The sequence below is a fragment of the Melozone crissalis genome, unplaced genomic scaffold, assembly GCF_028551555.1.
Source record: "Melozone crissalis strain CALT ecotype California unplaced genomic scaffold, PUWL_Pcris_2 ptg000016l_1, whole genome shotgun sequence".
NCBI lineage: Eukaryota > Metazoa > Chordata > Aves > Passeriformes > Passerellidae > Melozone > Melozone crissalis.
The window spans coordinates 30,976,900-30,991,009 of record NW_026535794.1 but is presented as its reverse complement, the minus strand read 5'-3'; the positions used below and the strand labels follow the sequence as shown (position 1 = coordinate 30,991,009).

General features: G+C 37.9%; 1 protein-coding gene across 11 annotated transcripts in view; it reads right to left on the bottom strand.

The window, feature by feature from the left end:
- Positions 1-14,110, bottom strand: part of HDAC9 (histone deacetylase 9) — a 452,941-nt gene that overhangs the window by 199,766 nt on the left and 239,065 nt on the right. For all 11 annotated transcript variants that reach the window (XM_054273209.1, XM_054273214.1, XM_054273213.1 and 8 more), the window contains 2 exons: positions 4,154-4,282; positions 2,166-2,281 (listed from right to left, as the gene is read on the bottom strand). In XM_054273209.1, coding sequence (XP_054129184.1) covers positions 2,166-2,281; positions 4,154-4,282 — 245 coding nt within the window. The remainder of the gene's footprint in view (positions 1-2,165; positions 2,282-4,153; positions 4,283-14,110) is intronic.

The following is a 14,110-nucleotide window of genomic DNA, read 5'->3' as shown; positions in this document are numbered from 1 at the left end:
TCATGCTTTACTGGTAAATGACTGTCATAGCAACCTGTTTTTCCCCAGCAAAAAGTGTTTAATTTGCTGCCATGAAAACCACGGCCATCCACCCACTCAGATATGAGCACAACACTTACTGCAAATGTCACAACAACGATTATGAAACAACAGCCATGTGAGTCATATGGGATTGCAGAAAAACAAGTGATATTTTGGGTGATTTTGGAACACTCAGCCTATTATTAGAAACTTCTGTACTTTGTGAATTGGATTAAAAATTGATTATCTGTATAGCCTTTGAGAGCAGGCTAACACTGAACTAGGAAAGAGATATGTAGGAGTTTGGCTGCTGTTAAACTACCAAAGAAAATCCCACTGAAATAAGAATCACTGAAGCTGAGATTTATGGAAAATGTTTGAACCCACAGGACCACAGTACTGAGAGTCAACTAACCAGAGAGGTAAAGAAATCCCCAACTGGCTCCAGAAGTGGAAGTCTGTAGTTTCAGCTTCTTAGTACACTTCACCAAGTGAAGTGACCAAAGCCAGCATACAGAGCTCAACTTCTAAAGGAATGTTTTAGGCTTCTTTGAGCATCTTTGAGTGAATGTCGGGGTTATAATTTTTTATGTCTGGCACAGAAGTGGCAAATAATATGCAACGTGACGTTCTACTAGCAAACAGAATATAGCTGCTGGTTCTTGCTACAACCTTTCCAAATCTCCCCAAAGACCACCAGCATGACCAGCCTGTATGTATTTCTGATGGTGCAAGTGTCCAGAAAGTAACATGCAAAGTCATGAGCACCATGTATCAGTCTGAGACATTACTGCCCTTCCATTTTGTAGAATCCTCAAGTCAGTAAAAGATCCAATTGGATAAGATTTCCTGTTTCATACAGCACATAATAACACCCACATATTACCCAAAATATTATCTAAAACATTCCCAGTAGTAAAACACACAACTTAATTCCACTGATCTAGGTAGGATCTGATCTAATCCTAATGATGGATCTTACTCTGCATCATTTAAATTTCTTTGCAATCGCACATGGGGGGCTATGAGACAAGACCACATGTTAGCCATCAATGCAATTTTTTTTTCTTTTTGGTTACGGGCCAGAGAGAGGCTACTAATCAGTGTGCAGAGGTCACCCACCTGCCCCCTGGATCATAGTTCACACACACAATTAATTCATTATGGGGAAAAGTCACTGCTGGAGGTTGAACTGCCCATTCCAGGGTTTTTTTTAGGTGAATGTCCTGCCACTGACCTGGAGAAATAGCTCCATTAACTAAAACTCTGTTGAATCACATTTTATTATGCAATTTTTCTAACATAAACAGCATAAACCAACAATTAATAGAAAACCTTGCCATCAAAGCAGGAACTGTGGTAAGTATTGGCTGGATATTGTATATTGTGGAATTTGAGTCTCTCTTAGTCAAATTTACTGTCCCTTTACAATACTGCCCTGGGAAGCATGACTTGGGCATGTCGTCTGTGCTAAATGAGGTTTATCACAACTGATTTACCATCTGCATTCCTGTTGTTATAGGCACATATGTATGAAACAGAATAAGGAGTAGTTAAGATTCCTTCCGTTTACAATCTCACTTTACAAAACAAGTGTTCAAGAACTCTGGCATGACATTTACAGTGGTTAAGTATTGCCCTGATAAGGACACTAAGATACAGTAAAATAAAAGAGAGATGTGGCAAGGATTTAGTCATGTAACTCCAATACTGTGATTAAAGAAACCTACTTCAGCATTCATCTGTACCTGGGACCACCTTAGCTCTTATGTGTTAGGATCACCAATGCCTAAACCACTGTTCTGTATGCAAGAGTTCTCTATCAGCATTCAGCACTGAGCACCTCTTTCAGGTCATCCCAGAAAGTAATATTCTGTAATCAAGTTCCTTTCACAGCTCCCTCCACTCTTCCAGTAGCAATACTGCTGCTTTTCCCTGAACTTTTGTTACCATAGAGTCTTCTGATACACAGATGCGTCTATGCATCTCATACATAAATCTGTTATCACATATATAACATACTGATGTCAGACTGTAGTGTCCTGGTATCCCAATTACTCTGCTTGTGAGTATAATAAAATCAAATTTTCCATCTTCTTCAGTCTAGAAACCTGAGCAATTATCTACTCACTAATAAGTCTTACCTCAGCTTGAATGTTAGATGGCAAAACTGAGGTTTCATTTTCTGTTGCACTGCTGGTCGGACCATTGCTTGGGGAACTGGGACCTGATCCAGGGGAGCTGCTACTGACTGAGGATTCTGAAAAACAGATCAAACATACACGAATTTCACTCTGGAAAGGCAAACATAATCTTGATTAATTATACAATCTTTATAGCATAGGGGTTTTTTTGCTGTTGAAAAATATCTGTTGGTTACCCTTTTTACTTACATTAAAGACTCTTGATTCATCTTCCATTTCTTTGGTTTTCTTTTTACAACTAAGAAGGAAAGATACTCTTGATCTTTCCCCTTCTAATCTGTCTGTGTCACATAAGAAGAATTTAGTATTTGTTTTTCCCACAAAGATAGTTATAACACTCAGTATCAGGCAGAGACACTGACACAGAGCTTGCAATGAGTAAAGAAAAGAAACTCTTTCTTTTTCAATTGCAAAGAGTCGTGGCTCTGTGAGAGATGCGGCCTACTGCCATCCTTTCTGTCTAGGAAGGGGATGAGCCCATTGTGGACCCATCATTACAGAAAGTACTAATGGCAAAATACACACCTTCATCACATCTTTGGTACAAATATGAACAAATGTTTACAGTATGTAAAGACATTATAATAGGATTTGAAAAGCTGCATGCTATCTTGACTTAAAACGTCTCAAGTTCTGTCTAAGACAAAGGCAGAGAGGATGATCTCATTGTATGCTGTTGTATTGAGTTATTTTAATTCTACACTGATATAAACTATATATATGTAATGGAAACAGTTAAGGTTAAAGTGTGAAGAGTAACCCACTAGCGGAAGTAACCCTCTTTCAAGGGACAGTTTTCAAATTAAAGCATTCAAGAGGTTGAAGAAATTATTATCTAGATGTGGCAGCAAATATTCTACAGCTACTTCTTTGCTTATTTACTCTCTATGCCTTACTTCATATGCAAAAATATGTTTTCACTTTGACTGACATCACAGGAGGTTTCCTAGCCGTTACTTGGATCTCTTACTCTTTGATTTATTGAAGTGACTCCATACCCAGCTATACTAACTGGCCATGTAGAAGTTCTTGCATTGTATTTTCAATCCGTATCAGAGAAGCAGAGACACACAAACTTATTCTTTTTTTCTAATTTTTTAAAAATTAAAATAGCATTTTTTGCATAAATAGGCATTTAAATGAGGGGCCATTTTCAGTTGAGAGAATAAAAAGCAAGGGGAAAAAGATTTCAGGTAACAGTGTTTAACCAGGGTTATGGAAGGTCTGAAATATCATATAGTCAATATTAATAATTATCACAGCAATCTGAAAGGCTTCAAGTTATTGTCAGAGCTAGGAAAAGAAGACTTCTATTTTAATGTTTCTGCTCTTTCAATGGCATCAGGAAAAGACCTCAAGTGATAACTATTTTACTTTATACCTTATTCGTAAGTGTGCAAACTGTAAAAAAAATCACTTAAAATTAAGGAAGTGGATATCAAGAATCTCATAGAGGCTTCAGTAAATGGAATTAGTAAATTAGCTGTAGAAAATTATAATCTGGAAATAATTTATCAGAAAAATACTTTATTTAGTAACTTTCATGCTTATATTTACATCTCTGTTCCAGTTTCACACATGACATACTGTGTAAAGTTGTCACAAGAATTGCACATACAGGGACACCACTGTGTTTATTCAAGCTGTATTTTAATTCCATCTTGGTGTGACATAATTCTGATATATCAAGTGAATTCAGATATGTGTCTTATAGACCAGTAACAGTTGATTGCACAAAGATATGGCCTGATCACCTGAGAAAGCCACAAATCCACTAAGTATCAATGCAAAGTCAAAGCAAGAATGGTCAGGATGAAGCCAAATACTGCAAATGCTCAGTTCATTTAGCAAACAGTTTCAGTTTTGAAGTACCACCACTATTCTGTGAGCTGTGGCATCTGATGCAGAATTTCCCCATCCTTACTCACCTGTCACCTCGAAAAGACGCTTCTTGAATGAACTGACGTTTCCATCCTTCCTCCTGAGCAAAGGACTGCTTCTCCTTTCTGTCACCTTTTGTTTTAATCTTGAACGTACCTTCAAATTGGGCTCTGAAGCTGGAAATGAAGAGAAGAAAATATGTGACTACATACTTTCCCAATTCCTGGTTTGTGTCAGACATCACTGACCCTGTAGGACCTCATCTGGTCCAAGGAGGGCTTGGAGGCAGAGATTTTACTGCCCAACCTTCTCAGTCATCCTGTTGCTCCTCGTACAACTTCATTTTAGATTGCAAGCTGGAAAAGACAGCTGAATTGCTTGGGATCCCAGCATTTTTCTCATTCCATTGCAACTTTGAAGTTGCCCATTAATTATTGTTACTACCATACGTATTAATAATAAATGAATGAAAATTTAATTTACATTATTTTTATCTCTCTTGTAGGGGAAAACTTGGAAAAGACATATTGGAACTTGGAACGCTATAACTGGATTAAGGTTAATTGCAGAAACAGAGATTAGCCTCAACTGGTGCCTTTTGATTTCTCTGAGAAATATAAATTACGACAAGCCCTGCTGGCAGAACATTTCTTGGTCAGCAGTTTTAGGCCCAGAACTTTAGTGTTTTCTGAGTAACACACCAAACAACTAGATTTATGACAGTGTCCTGAGAACATTTACAGAGAAAAATATATGCTCTGAAAATGAAGAAGTAGGGTTGATTCCCAGAAAACCTAGGATTATATTTAATGCACCTTGGGCAAGTTCCACCTTTGTTTCCTTAATGGATACAGTCTTTTCATATGAAGGCCAGCTCTGCTGTGCTTTTTATTTTGTAGGATTTTTAGCACAATAAAGCGTTTCATGTAGTCATTGATTTGTTCATCAAATAAACAGACTGCTATCAAACAGACTGCTAAGAGCTAGTGAAAGGAAATTGTGGAAGTGAATTTGTTTATATTTCCCTTTCTCGAACTGAGGGTTGGCTAAGCAATATCTCAAAACAGAGAAAGCCAAAAACTGGGGTCAGCTCTCTCTCCCATGCGCAGACTTAAACCCAGCCTCAAAGAAGGAGCAAGAGTTAGCAGAAAACCAAAATGCATTATATCTGCACTCAATTCAGAATTACACCATTGGTCACTGTGGGGCAGGAACTCAATCCTACACTTCTAATGCTTGTCCCTTCCCTCATGTCACACTGCACACCTTTTTTCCTTCTGTCCCACCTGTTCTCTCAGGGATGGGGAGGCTGGACATGGTCACTGGAAGGCAAGGGGGCTGCACCACGCTGCAGTCCCTGCTGTCACACTCCGACCTTTGTCACGTACTGCACTGCCCTCTGAACACCCTGTGCCTTAAATGCATTTCAGACCAAGACACACAGGCTAGAACAACATTGGAAATCTTTAATAATAAACCTTTTAACTAGAAATTTATTTTTATCACCTACTACCACTGTTAGGATGAATGGTTCTAACAATAAAATACAGATGACTTGTTTACTATCTCAGATACCATTTGCAATGAAATTGAAAATATAAAATATGATAATGGGCTATGATTACAGTATATGCTGCCATCACAGATCTCACCAGGTATGATGACATTTAAAAGAAAAGGCACTCACTCCTTTTGCACTTACATTCATTTCTATTTCTGCTATTCTGTATTTTTAAAAATGAGAATATGTCTGTACACATTCTGTGCATCCGTGACAGATGAATGTGATACAAATCCTCTGCAACACTCACAGGAGAAATTCTTCACTCCTATGTAAATGTTTCATGCTCAGTCACAGAAATTCCCTTTCTATTTTTACCAAATTCCCATCACATTCTGCATCTGAATCCATCATATAAGAACAGAAAACAAATTTTAAAGTCAATTTATGAATTTATGAGCCATCTGAGAAGATGCATGAGAAACAGCAACAATTTTAAAATGGAAATAATCAATTTTACTATTAAATGACATGGAGGATAGTGATTTTGAAATTATAAAATAAACCCCACAATACAAATCAAATATAATGTTTGAAGAGTGTTTGCTTCAAATTCTGACTTTCCTGAATTTTCTCCCTGAGACACTGCCAGCTCCTAACATGGTACTTACTAGGACTCAACATCTAGCAAAATGAATTCTGGTTTCAGTGGACAAAACATACAAATCTAAGCAATTTGAGGATATCTGGTTGAATGGAAAAAAATGTAGAACTGAACACTGGTTTCTTGATTCCCAGCAGTGGCTGAGGCATTGGCTTGGGGTGTGACTGTAGAGAACACTGAACCACCCTGCTCCACAAGGCTGGGGCAGAATTATTGTTCACTGCAAGAGGGATGGATCACCAGAGCAATCCTATGTGCTTCAGTGCACTCCTAAATGAGGGCAGTAATAAGACATGTATGATTTTCAACTCTCTTCTGACAGTTAAAAAGGCAAAATTAAATATTTTAAGCTTCAAATATGGAGCTGTGGATTGGAATTATAAGCATGCACATGTATACACACACTGACTGCCTCAAAGCACATATGTAAGATCATTTAGAAACTGTTATAGTTCTTTAATCTCTGAAATATGATCATTAGCAATGTGAAAAAAGTGAAAATAAAATTTTCAAACCTTTTTTTTAAAATTAGATTGTTCCCATAGTATTTGCAATACTCGTGGAAAGTCTTAGTAGCAAATGGCCCAGAATTATTGTAACTAATTAATTTGCCTTATGTTTCAAATGAGTATTTGGCTCAATACTTTAATTAGTGGCCCTTAGAAGTGGTTCTAGAGAGGGGTAATGTTCAAAATAACTGTTTTGCATTAACCACCCTGTAAGTATTTTTACTGTACAGTATTTGCTCCTTTGCTCAGCTTAATTAATCCATTGCCACAGCTGACTATGTTCATCTCCATGGGGAAAACTATCACATGGAGAGTCAATGCAAAAAAAGTTTTGAGGTTTAAAATTTACTCCCTAGCTTGCTGCAGAGTATTTTTCTCAAGCAGTAAGAAGTACCGTTTTTTGATACAGTAATACCACAAAATTATTGAAAAGACCATCAGGGAATCTATATGGTGATTCAACCATGAACCAAGTCACTGACACAGCAAGAAAATTAATGCACGTGGCTAACTTGCTATACACTAACCATCCCACTGGGAACCAGAATTCAAAACTAGATTAATTCTACCCCAGAAAGCAGACATCCTGTATCTCACCTTCCTGAGGAAAAGAGGCCTCTCTAAGTGCTGGAGGTGTGGAATGGTGTGGGTTTGCTGTGTTTGATGACTCCAGCTGTAGTGGATTGAATCATCTGACCAAGGAGCCCAAATGCCACAGACAAGAGAAAAACAAGAGCACATGGCCAGGAATGTGGCCACGAGGATGAGGAACACAGCATGGCCAATTTTCATGGCAGCAGTCTGGTTGGTTGGGCTGTGAATCTAAAATCTTACCAAGAAATGTATACAGCTGATATTGGTTTAGTTGGTCTCTGTTTAGCTAACCTCTTTGCTCCACAAATCTTTGCACTTCTCTTATATTTAGCATTTTGAAACAAATAATAATCAATTTACACTTGGAGAAAGTGAACATAGATTATTTGAAAGTGTTTTGTTGCAAAGAAATCAAAAACACACAGCTATTTCCTCTGAAGGCCATCAAAGCCCATGTCATTGTTCTCAGTGGGAATCAGCTGGTACTCATTTGAGTGATCTGCTTCAGAGGATTTCAGGTAAGATTAGTCTGAAAATGACTTTTTTTATGTAGATGTAGCATAATTTGGAATAATGAGATGTTGCAGTAATATGGCTTGTTCAGTTTTATTGCTGTTACCTGGCTTATTCTCTTTTTAGTGCTGATAATTATAGACTGATGTTGGTCTTTAGATTATTCTAAGTGGGAAACAGATATGAAAGACACAGAAAGGATTAGTTTAAACAACAGCAGAAGATATCACAGGCAATCAAAGGATTGGTTGCGTAACATTTTGCCATGACTTGTAATTGTGTCTACAGAACTAAGAACTTTGGCTGCTGATGAAGGAGAAAAACAATGCCTGAATTAATTTTCTTATATTTTACAGTGGCTTCGTAGAGGAAGAAAGAATAAAGTAACTGTACAGTTAAAAATGGGAAATATACAGGCTTGTATGTAGGTACACAATAATTTCATCACATGAGCTATCACTGATAGGTGAAACAAACTAGTCTCTGCTAAGAAACATGATGCTCAAATACAAGCAAAGAGATAGCAAAATGATTCAGTGAAGTCATTACGTCCTATACTCCGCTCTGCTTAATATTAGCAATTTGCAGATTCTAGCATTAAATAATATAGCCTGGGGCCAGATTGCTCCCAAATGAGCTGAGGTTTTCTTGACAGGGCTTTTCTTCCCTGTTTCTTTTTATTAAACATACAGAGATATTTAAGAAGAAGGAATGAAAATCCCTTTTACGCATGGGGAGAAGACATATATGAAGAGAATGTAAAAGACAATAACGCACTACTTTCTGATGGTTCCTGGAACACAGTAGTACTTTTGTATCAGAAGAGAGTGTGCCAACTTCAAATTAGCATGTAATGAAGCCAGGCAGGAAATGGGGGATGGGAGAGGGTGCATAGCAAGCAGGTCCTCATCTTGAGGCTAAAGCCCTATATACAAGCCTGAAGAACAGAAAGTGAGCTTTTGTCCAGATTCCTAAAGGCTCTAAAGTGAAAGCATTTCCTTTTTCTCACAAGCAGGCAGGCTTAGAAAAGCTGTGGGGCAGTCGAGGTAAATGATGCTAAATTTGGCTAAAAAGATTCCAACACCAGCATGAGCAACAGCATCAATCCTGACATCCTCCTTGAGAAAGATAAATTGTCCACCATTGCCCAGGCATCAACTGTTACCACTAAGATCCTTTTTAAAACAGCAACCTGAACATCCCTAACATAATGAGGTAACCAGAAAAAATTAAAAACAAAAGACTTCAAGATCTTCAAGCAAATCTTCACAGGTATTCTCTATTTCTTTAGCTATAGTTTTTTTAAGCTGTGAAGAGTCATATATACTGATTTGAATATATTCTACACTGTACTCCATGCAGGAGGTTTTTTCTGTCTCAAATCTAACAAGTATAAGTAACTGAATACAGAATCAAGAAATCTGTTTATTCACACCACATAGGTTGCTTTTTTTAAATACTATTGTCTAGAGACTCACGTACAGACAAGGATCTTGTGCTGTACAACACACAACCATAACAGTCCATGCCTAAGATAGCTCAAAGTTACAGCACAAAATGATGATGTGTGGGTACAGGCCATCAGAACTGCCAAACAAACATTAAGATGACACTGGTTAGCACAATGGTGGTATTGCCATCACTACTGGTTTATCCTTTCTCAAGTTACTAGCACTCTGGCAATTGAATCTTTTCAAGAAGATACTGCATGCGAATCATGTGATAACTTGGAAATTTCTGTTGTGATTTATCCTGAAGCAGGAGGGGCAGAATTGGAAAAAAACACACTGTGAAGAGATCCTCATTTTGTCAGGTCCATTGCATAGCTCAACAGGTTCCTGGGTGCTGTGGGCTCCCAGTCACCCTGGCAATAAAAATAAATAATAAAGCAGCCTACCTGCCTATGCTATGCCACCACCTGGAGACCAAGGAAAAAGTCAAATCCCTCATTAATACTGCAACAAGACCAACCAGAACAGTCATATCTTAGGCTCCTAAGAAGCTGGTCTGAAAGTTGTGGGCTAAGGAGAAATTTCCAGTTTCCCCCACAGCTGAGGGAGGCAGAATCAAACGCACAAGACAGCCCTAAGCACCCAGAAAGGATAAACATGAACATAATCTGGGCTTCTTCAGCAAAACTATGGTTGCAACCAAAGCCTGGCAGAAAGCCAGAGAGGCAGAGAGACACAGGTCAGGGACAAAAGCTGTTTCCAGCTTCCTCAGCTGCTTTGTGAAGAGTTGTGAATGAGTCCTGAGAGATCTGGTGGTCCACAGCCTTTACAGCACATGGTTCTCACAATCATGTAACCATTCTCTGCTCTGGATGAAGTTTCTGATTGCTGCTCTGGCTTCCTGTAGGCAGCCACAGAGTGCTTCAGCCACCTCCACATGGTTATATAAAGCATAGGCAAGATGAGCCTCTTTGCCTTCATACATGACTGACCGACATTTGCTCTAGAAGGCCACATCCCACTGGAAGACAATATTGGACAATGTAGCACGTGGACATTCTCCCCACTGGATGACAGACTAGAAGATGGTAGAAATTTGCATGCAGTATAATTCTGTGGGTTCAATGACTTCTCAATTCTGGTTATTGAAAATGCCACTTCTGAGAGAGTTTTAAATTAGATTAATGGGAGTGAAAGCTATTTACACATGCCCTCTAAAGCTCTTCCAAAAACTACATGGACTTGACTGCTGGGTGGTCCCAACAAGGCAGGAGAAGCAGATACAGCAGTACAGGATGGAGATGCTTTGTTTTTCTGGCTTGCATCACCTAATGTGTTTTCAGGATCTACTGAAACTGTTTCCTGTACAACCATTCACTTTATTGGGAGCGCTGGGCATATGTGAAGCCCTTTAGTCCTTTGCTTTATTTTACTTCTGTAAAAGGTAGAATGCTTTATTTTTTCAAACTAAGGTAAATATCCATGCCCTAAATAAAAAAACAGGTTTAGTGAAACACATGGTAAAAGAGCTAATTAAATTAGAGGGGATCTTGCAGCCCTTCTGCTCTCTTCAGGCTAAGGAAACCAATTTAACAAGATTAGAAAATTTTCATTAATTTTCTAAAGCACGTTCAAAAATTAAATAGTCCCTGAAGCTACTTTAAATATCTAACTTTTCTTTGTTATTCACTGTGGTCTGTATGAGACATAATATTTGTTTCATTATCCATGCAAACAAACATTATCTTTCTAGGCATAATTTATTGAGTTAGATGTAGAAATTACTTATTATACTGCTTGGATTTAGCCAAAATTGGAGATCTTGAATATCTGAACATTATGATGTATTATTTCCTGTTGACATATGTTCTTTGTGTAACCTATGAGGCAAAAGAACAGATCTCTCAAAAGAATTTTTAATAAATCTGGGTTTTTAGCAAAGACAGATCATCTCCTTGCATTTGCACCACAGGGTTCTACAGCAGTTTCAAGAAGGCCATGGTTTTACTGGGCCTTATGAATCCTCGTTACATCTCAAGTCTGCTGAAACCATGACTTTTCACTACTATGTCAGGTTCATCTTAATCTTCTTAGAGGTAGAATAATATCCTTTTCCAATAATAAGTAGGGGATTAAAAAGGAAATACTACTATACTAGCTTGAACCATAGAATTAAGGAATAAGGATAGTTTAAAATTAATTTTCATCTTCTCTCCACTTCATCAAATTCTGTAATTTCATTACACCTTTATAGCACTTTCTGGAGCCTACTCATCTGAGTTCTCAGGAGATGCAGAGGAGAAAAGAAGATGCTTGAATAGAGGGTATCCCTCATTTGAATCATAGTAATTCAATAAATAAATTAAGATATGCATGACTGGCAGTCCTTCTGGTTAGGTCTCCACTGGTAATTCCTACCCTTTCTTCTGGCCATCTACACCAGTCAGTTCTAGCTGGGAAGAAGTGATGGAAATACAATATCCTACTTTCTGCAAATATAGCAAATCCCATTCTTCAGTCTAAATCCTCCTCCCAAATCCACTGAATCCCAAGAAAAAATATTCTGTTCAGTGAAGAATTGTCACAGATAAACCCCTAGCCCATAAAGTCAAGGCTTTTGCCATGGTCACCACTTGACCCCTAGATACATAATCTATTTTTTACAGAATAATCATGTTCATGATTATGTTGTTCCCCAAGCCCCATAAAAGAAGGAACTAGTTCACAGGGTGCTTAAATCCCTCAGATTTTAATCTAGGAAACTATCCAGCAGTGATAACTCACTGACATCAGGCAAAAAGTACAGTCCAATATTTCATCAACCTTCAGAAATTCATGATGAAACACCATCATCTTCTCCCCCAGTTCAACAAGGCATCAGTGTCATCAGTAAATGTGGGCTGGTTAGGTATAGACTGCTGAATCTGGAGTTGTCCAAAGGCAACAGGGTGCCAAGAAAACAAAAGCAACCAAAACTCAGTATATCTTGCTCTCCTAGCAGATGAAAACCATTGCCCAAGTTCATCTCAAAAGCAGGAAGGCAATTCAGCCCCACTGAAGAAAAATAAAGATAAAATTGGCTCCAAAGATGTTTGGACATTCAAGACATGTTTGTCTTCTTGAACTTCTGTAGGCAAGGCCAACTTTGTGAAAGCATCTCCGCATGTTCAGCAAAGTGAGAAGAAAATCCCCACGTTTGAAGTCTTAGTTGGACATCCATACTACACCTTCACAAACGTACAGAATTAAAATAAATTTACTTTTAGATAGATTCTTTATGCTCTGGGATATAATTCCAGTCCCCTACAACTTAATTAGCTAAATACACAATGTAACCTTCCATCTGGTAGAGTAATTTAACAAGAATAATTGTGCACCACCATAACTCAACGAGACACTGAGGAAAACCATTGAAATGCTATTTCCTTTCCTTTGGAAGAGAATTATGTACAATTTCAGCATGCTTTGCATTTCTAACAGTTAAAGCCAACAGGGAGGTATCACTCTCATTTATATTACTTTCCCATGAGAAAATCAAAAGCAAAGTACAAAGCTTATGCCTTTGCTCATGAATGGCTCTGTAATACTCACTTGGCTTTAGCCACAACATGTTATTTGGCAGCTAAACCCCTTAATTAGAGTTGTGGGTTTGAATAGATTTTTCAGTGAAACTATGTTTTGCAGGATTTTGGAGAAGTGCAGTGTTTGCTAACCGATATCTTCTATTTTGGATGATCCCATACCATGTGATTTCCACTTTTCACTTCTCCGTTTTTCATCTTTAGATGTTCTTGTTTACTTTTCTAAAAGTTTTCAACTGTCCCTGCTCTAGATACAGTGGAAGAAAATTCCTAGACCCACTGAAATCAAACAGGACAGTTGCTACAGACTTCAAAGAGTCTCAAATTTTATATGCAGTATTTTGTAACTTATTTATCCAGAGGGAATAAGCTTTGAAATACCCATTAAAAACATTCCACTTTGTTTTCAATGGACATTATGCTCTTAAAATGCTTTAGATTTTAGGACTGCTCCTTGTTGCTTATTGAAGGGGTTTCTTTAGGTTCAAAAGTCAAAAAGGTGTCTAGTATCTGATTACTTGCTTATCAAAAAGTTATGCAAGGCATTTCTTAAGGCTAATTTACAAAGCAGTTTTGAAAACATACACAGTGTAAGAAAGCTTTTATGTACTCACATGAAGCAGAACTTCATAATTCAATTTTGGTTATACACTGGTCAGTAAAAGAACTAAGACAGTATTTTGATCAAGATTGTATAATTAGTTTCATTATGAAAATGGGTTGGTAGTGTTGTAGAATAATTACTGGCCAAAAAGAACATGACATATATACACAGAGTGGGATATTTGCTAAAAATAAAAAACATTGAATCTGGAAACTAAGCAATTTTTTTACTCACTCACACTTTCTGCAATTAAAAATGAGTGTTAAATAAAATGCATTAGAGGAATAACCTTCCACTGATGGGAAGACTATGATGATCTCCATGAGAATCATTCTGGTGATGACTTCTGTTGAACCCTGGTGCAGGCCCTGGCAGCCTTCACGATACCAAAGCATACCTACGCTAGTTCTATTCTCTTTGACAGTGTCATTAAACCCACCCTAGCACTCGTCTTTATTTAGTTTTAAGATATCTCAAATAAATTATCCTCTAACTTGAGCTCAATCAGAATGAGAGGACATCCTTCCTCAGCCCCAGCTCTGATGGGCTGGAGGCAAGAGCAGCCCCACATTGTAGCTACAACCCCA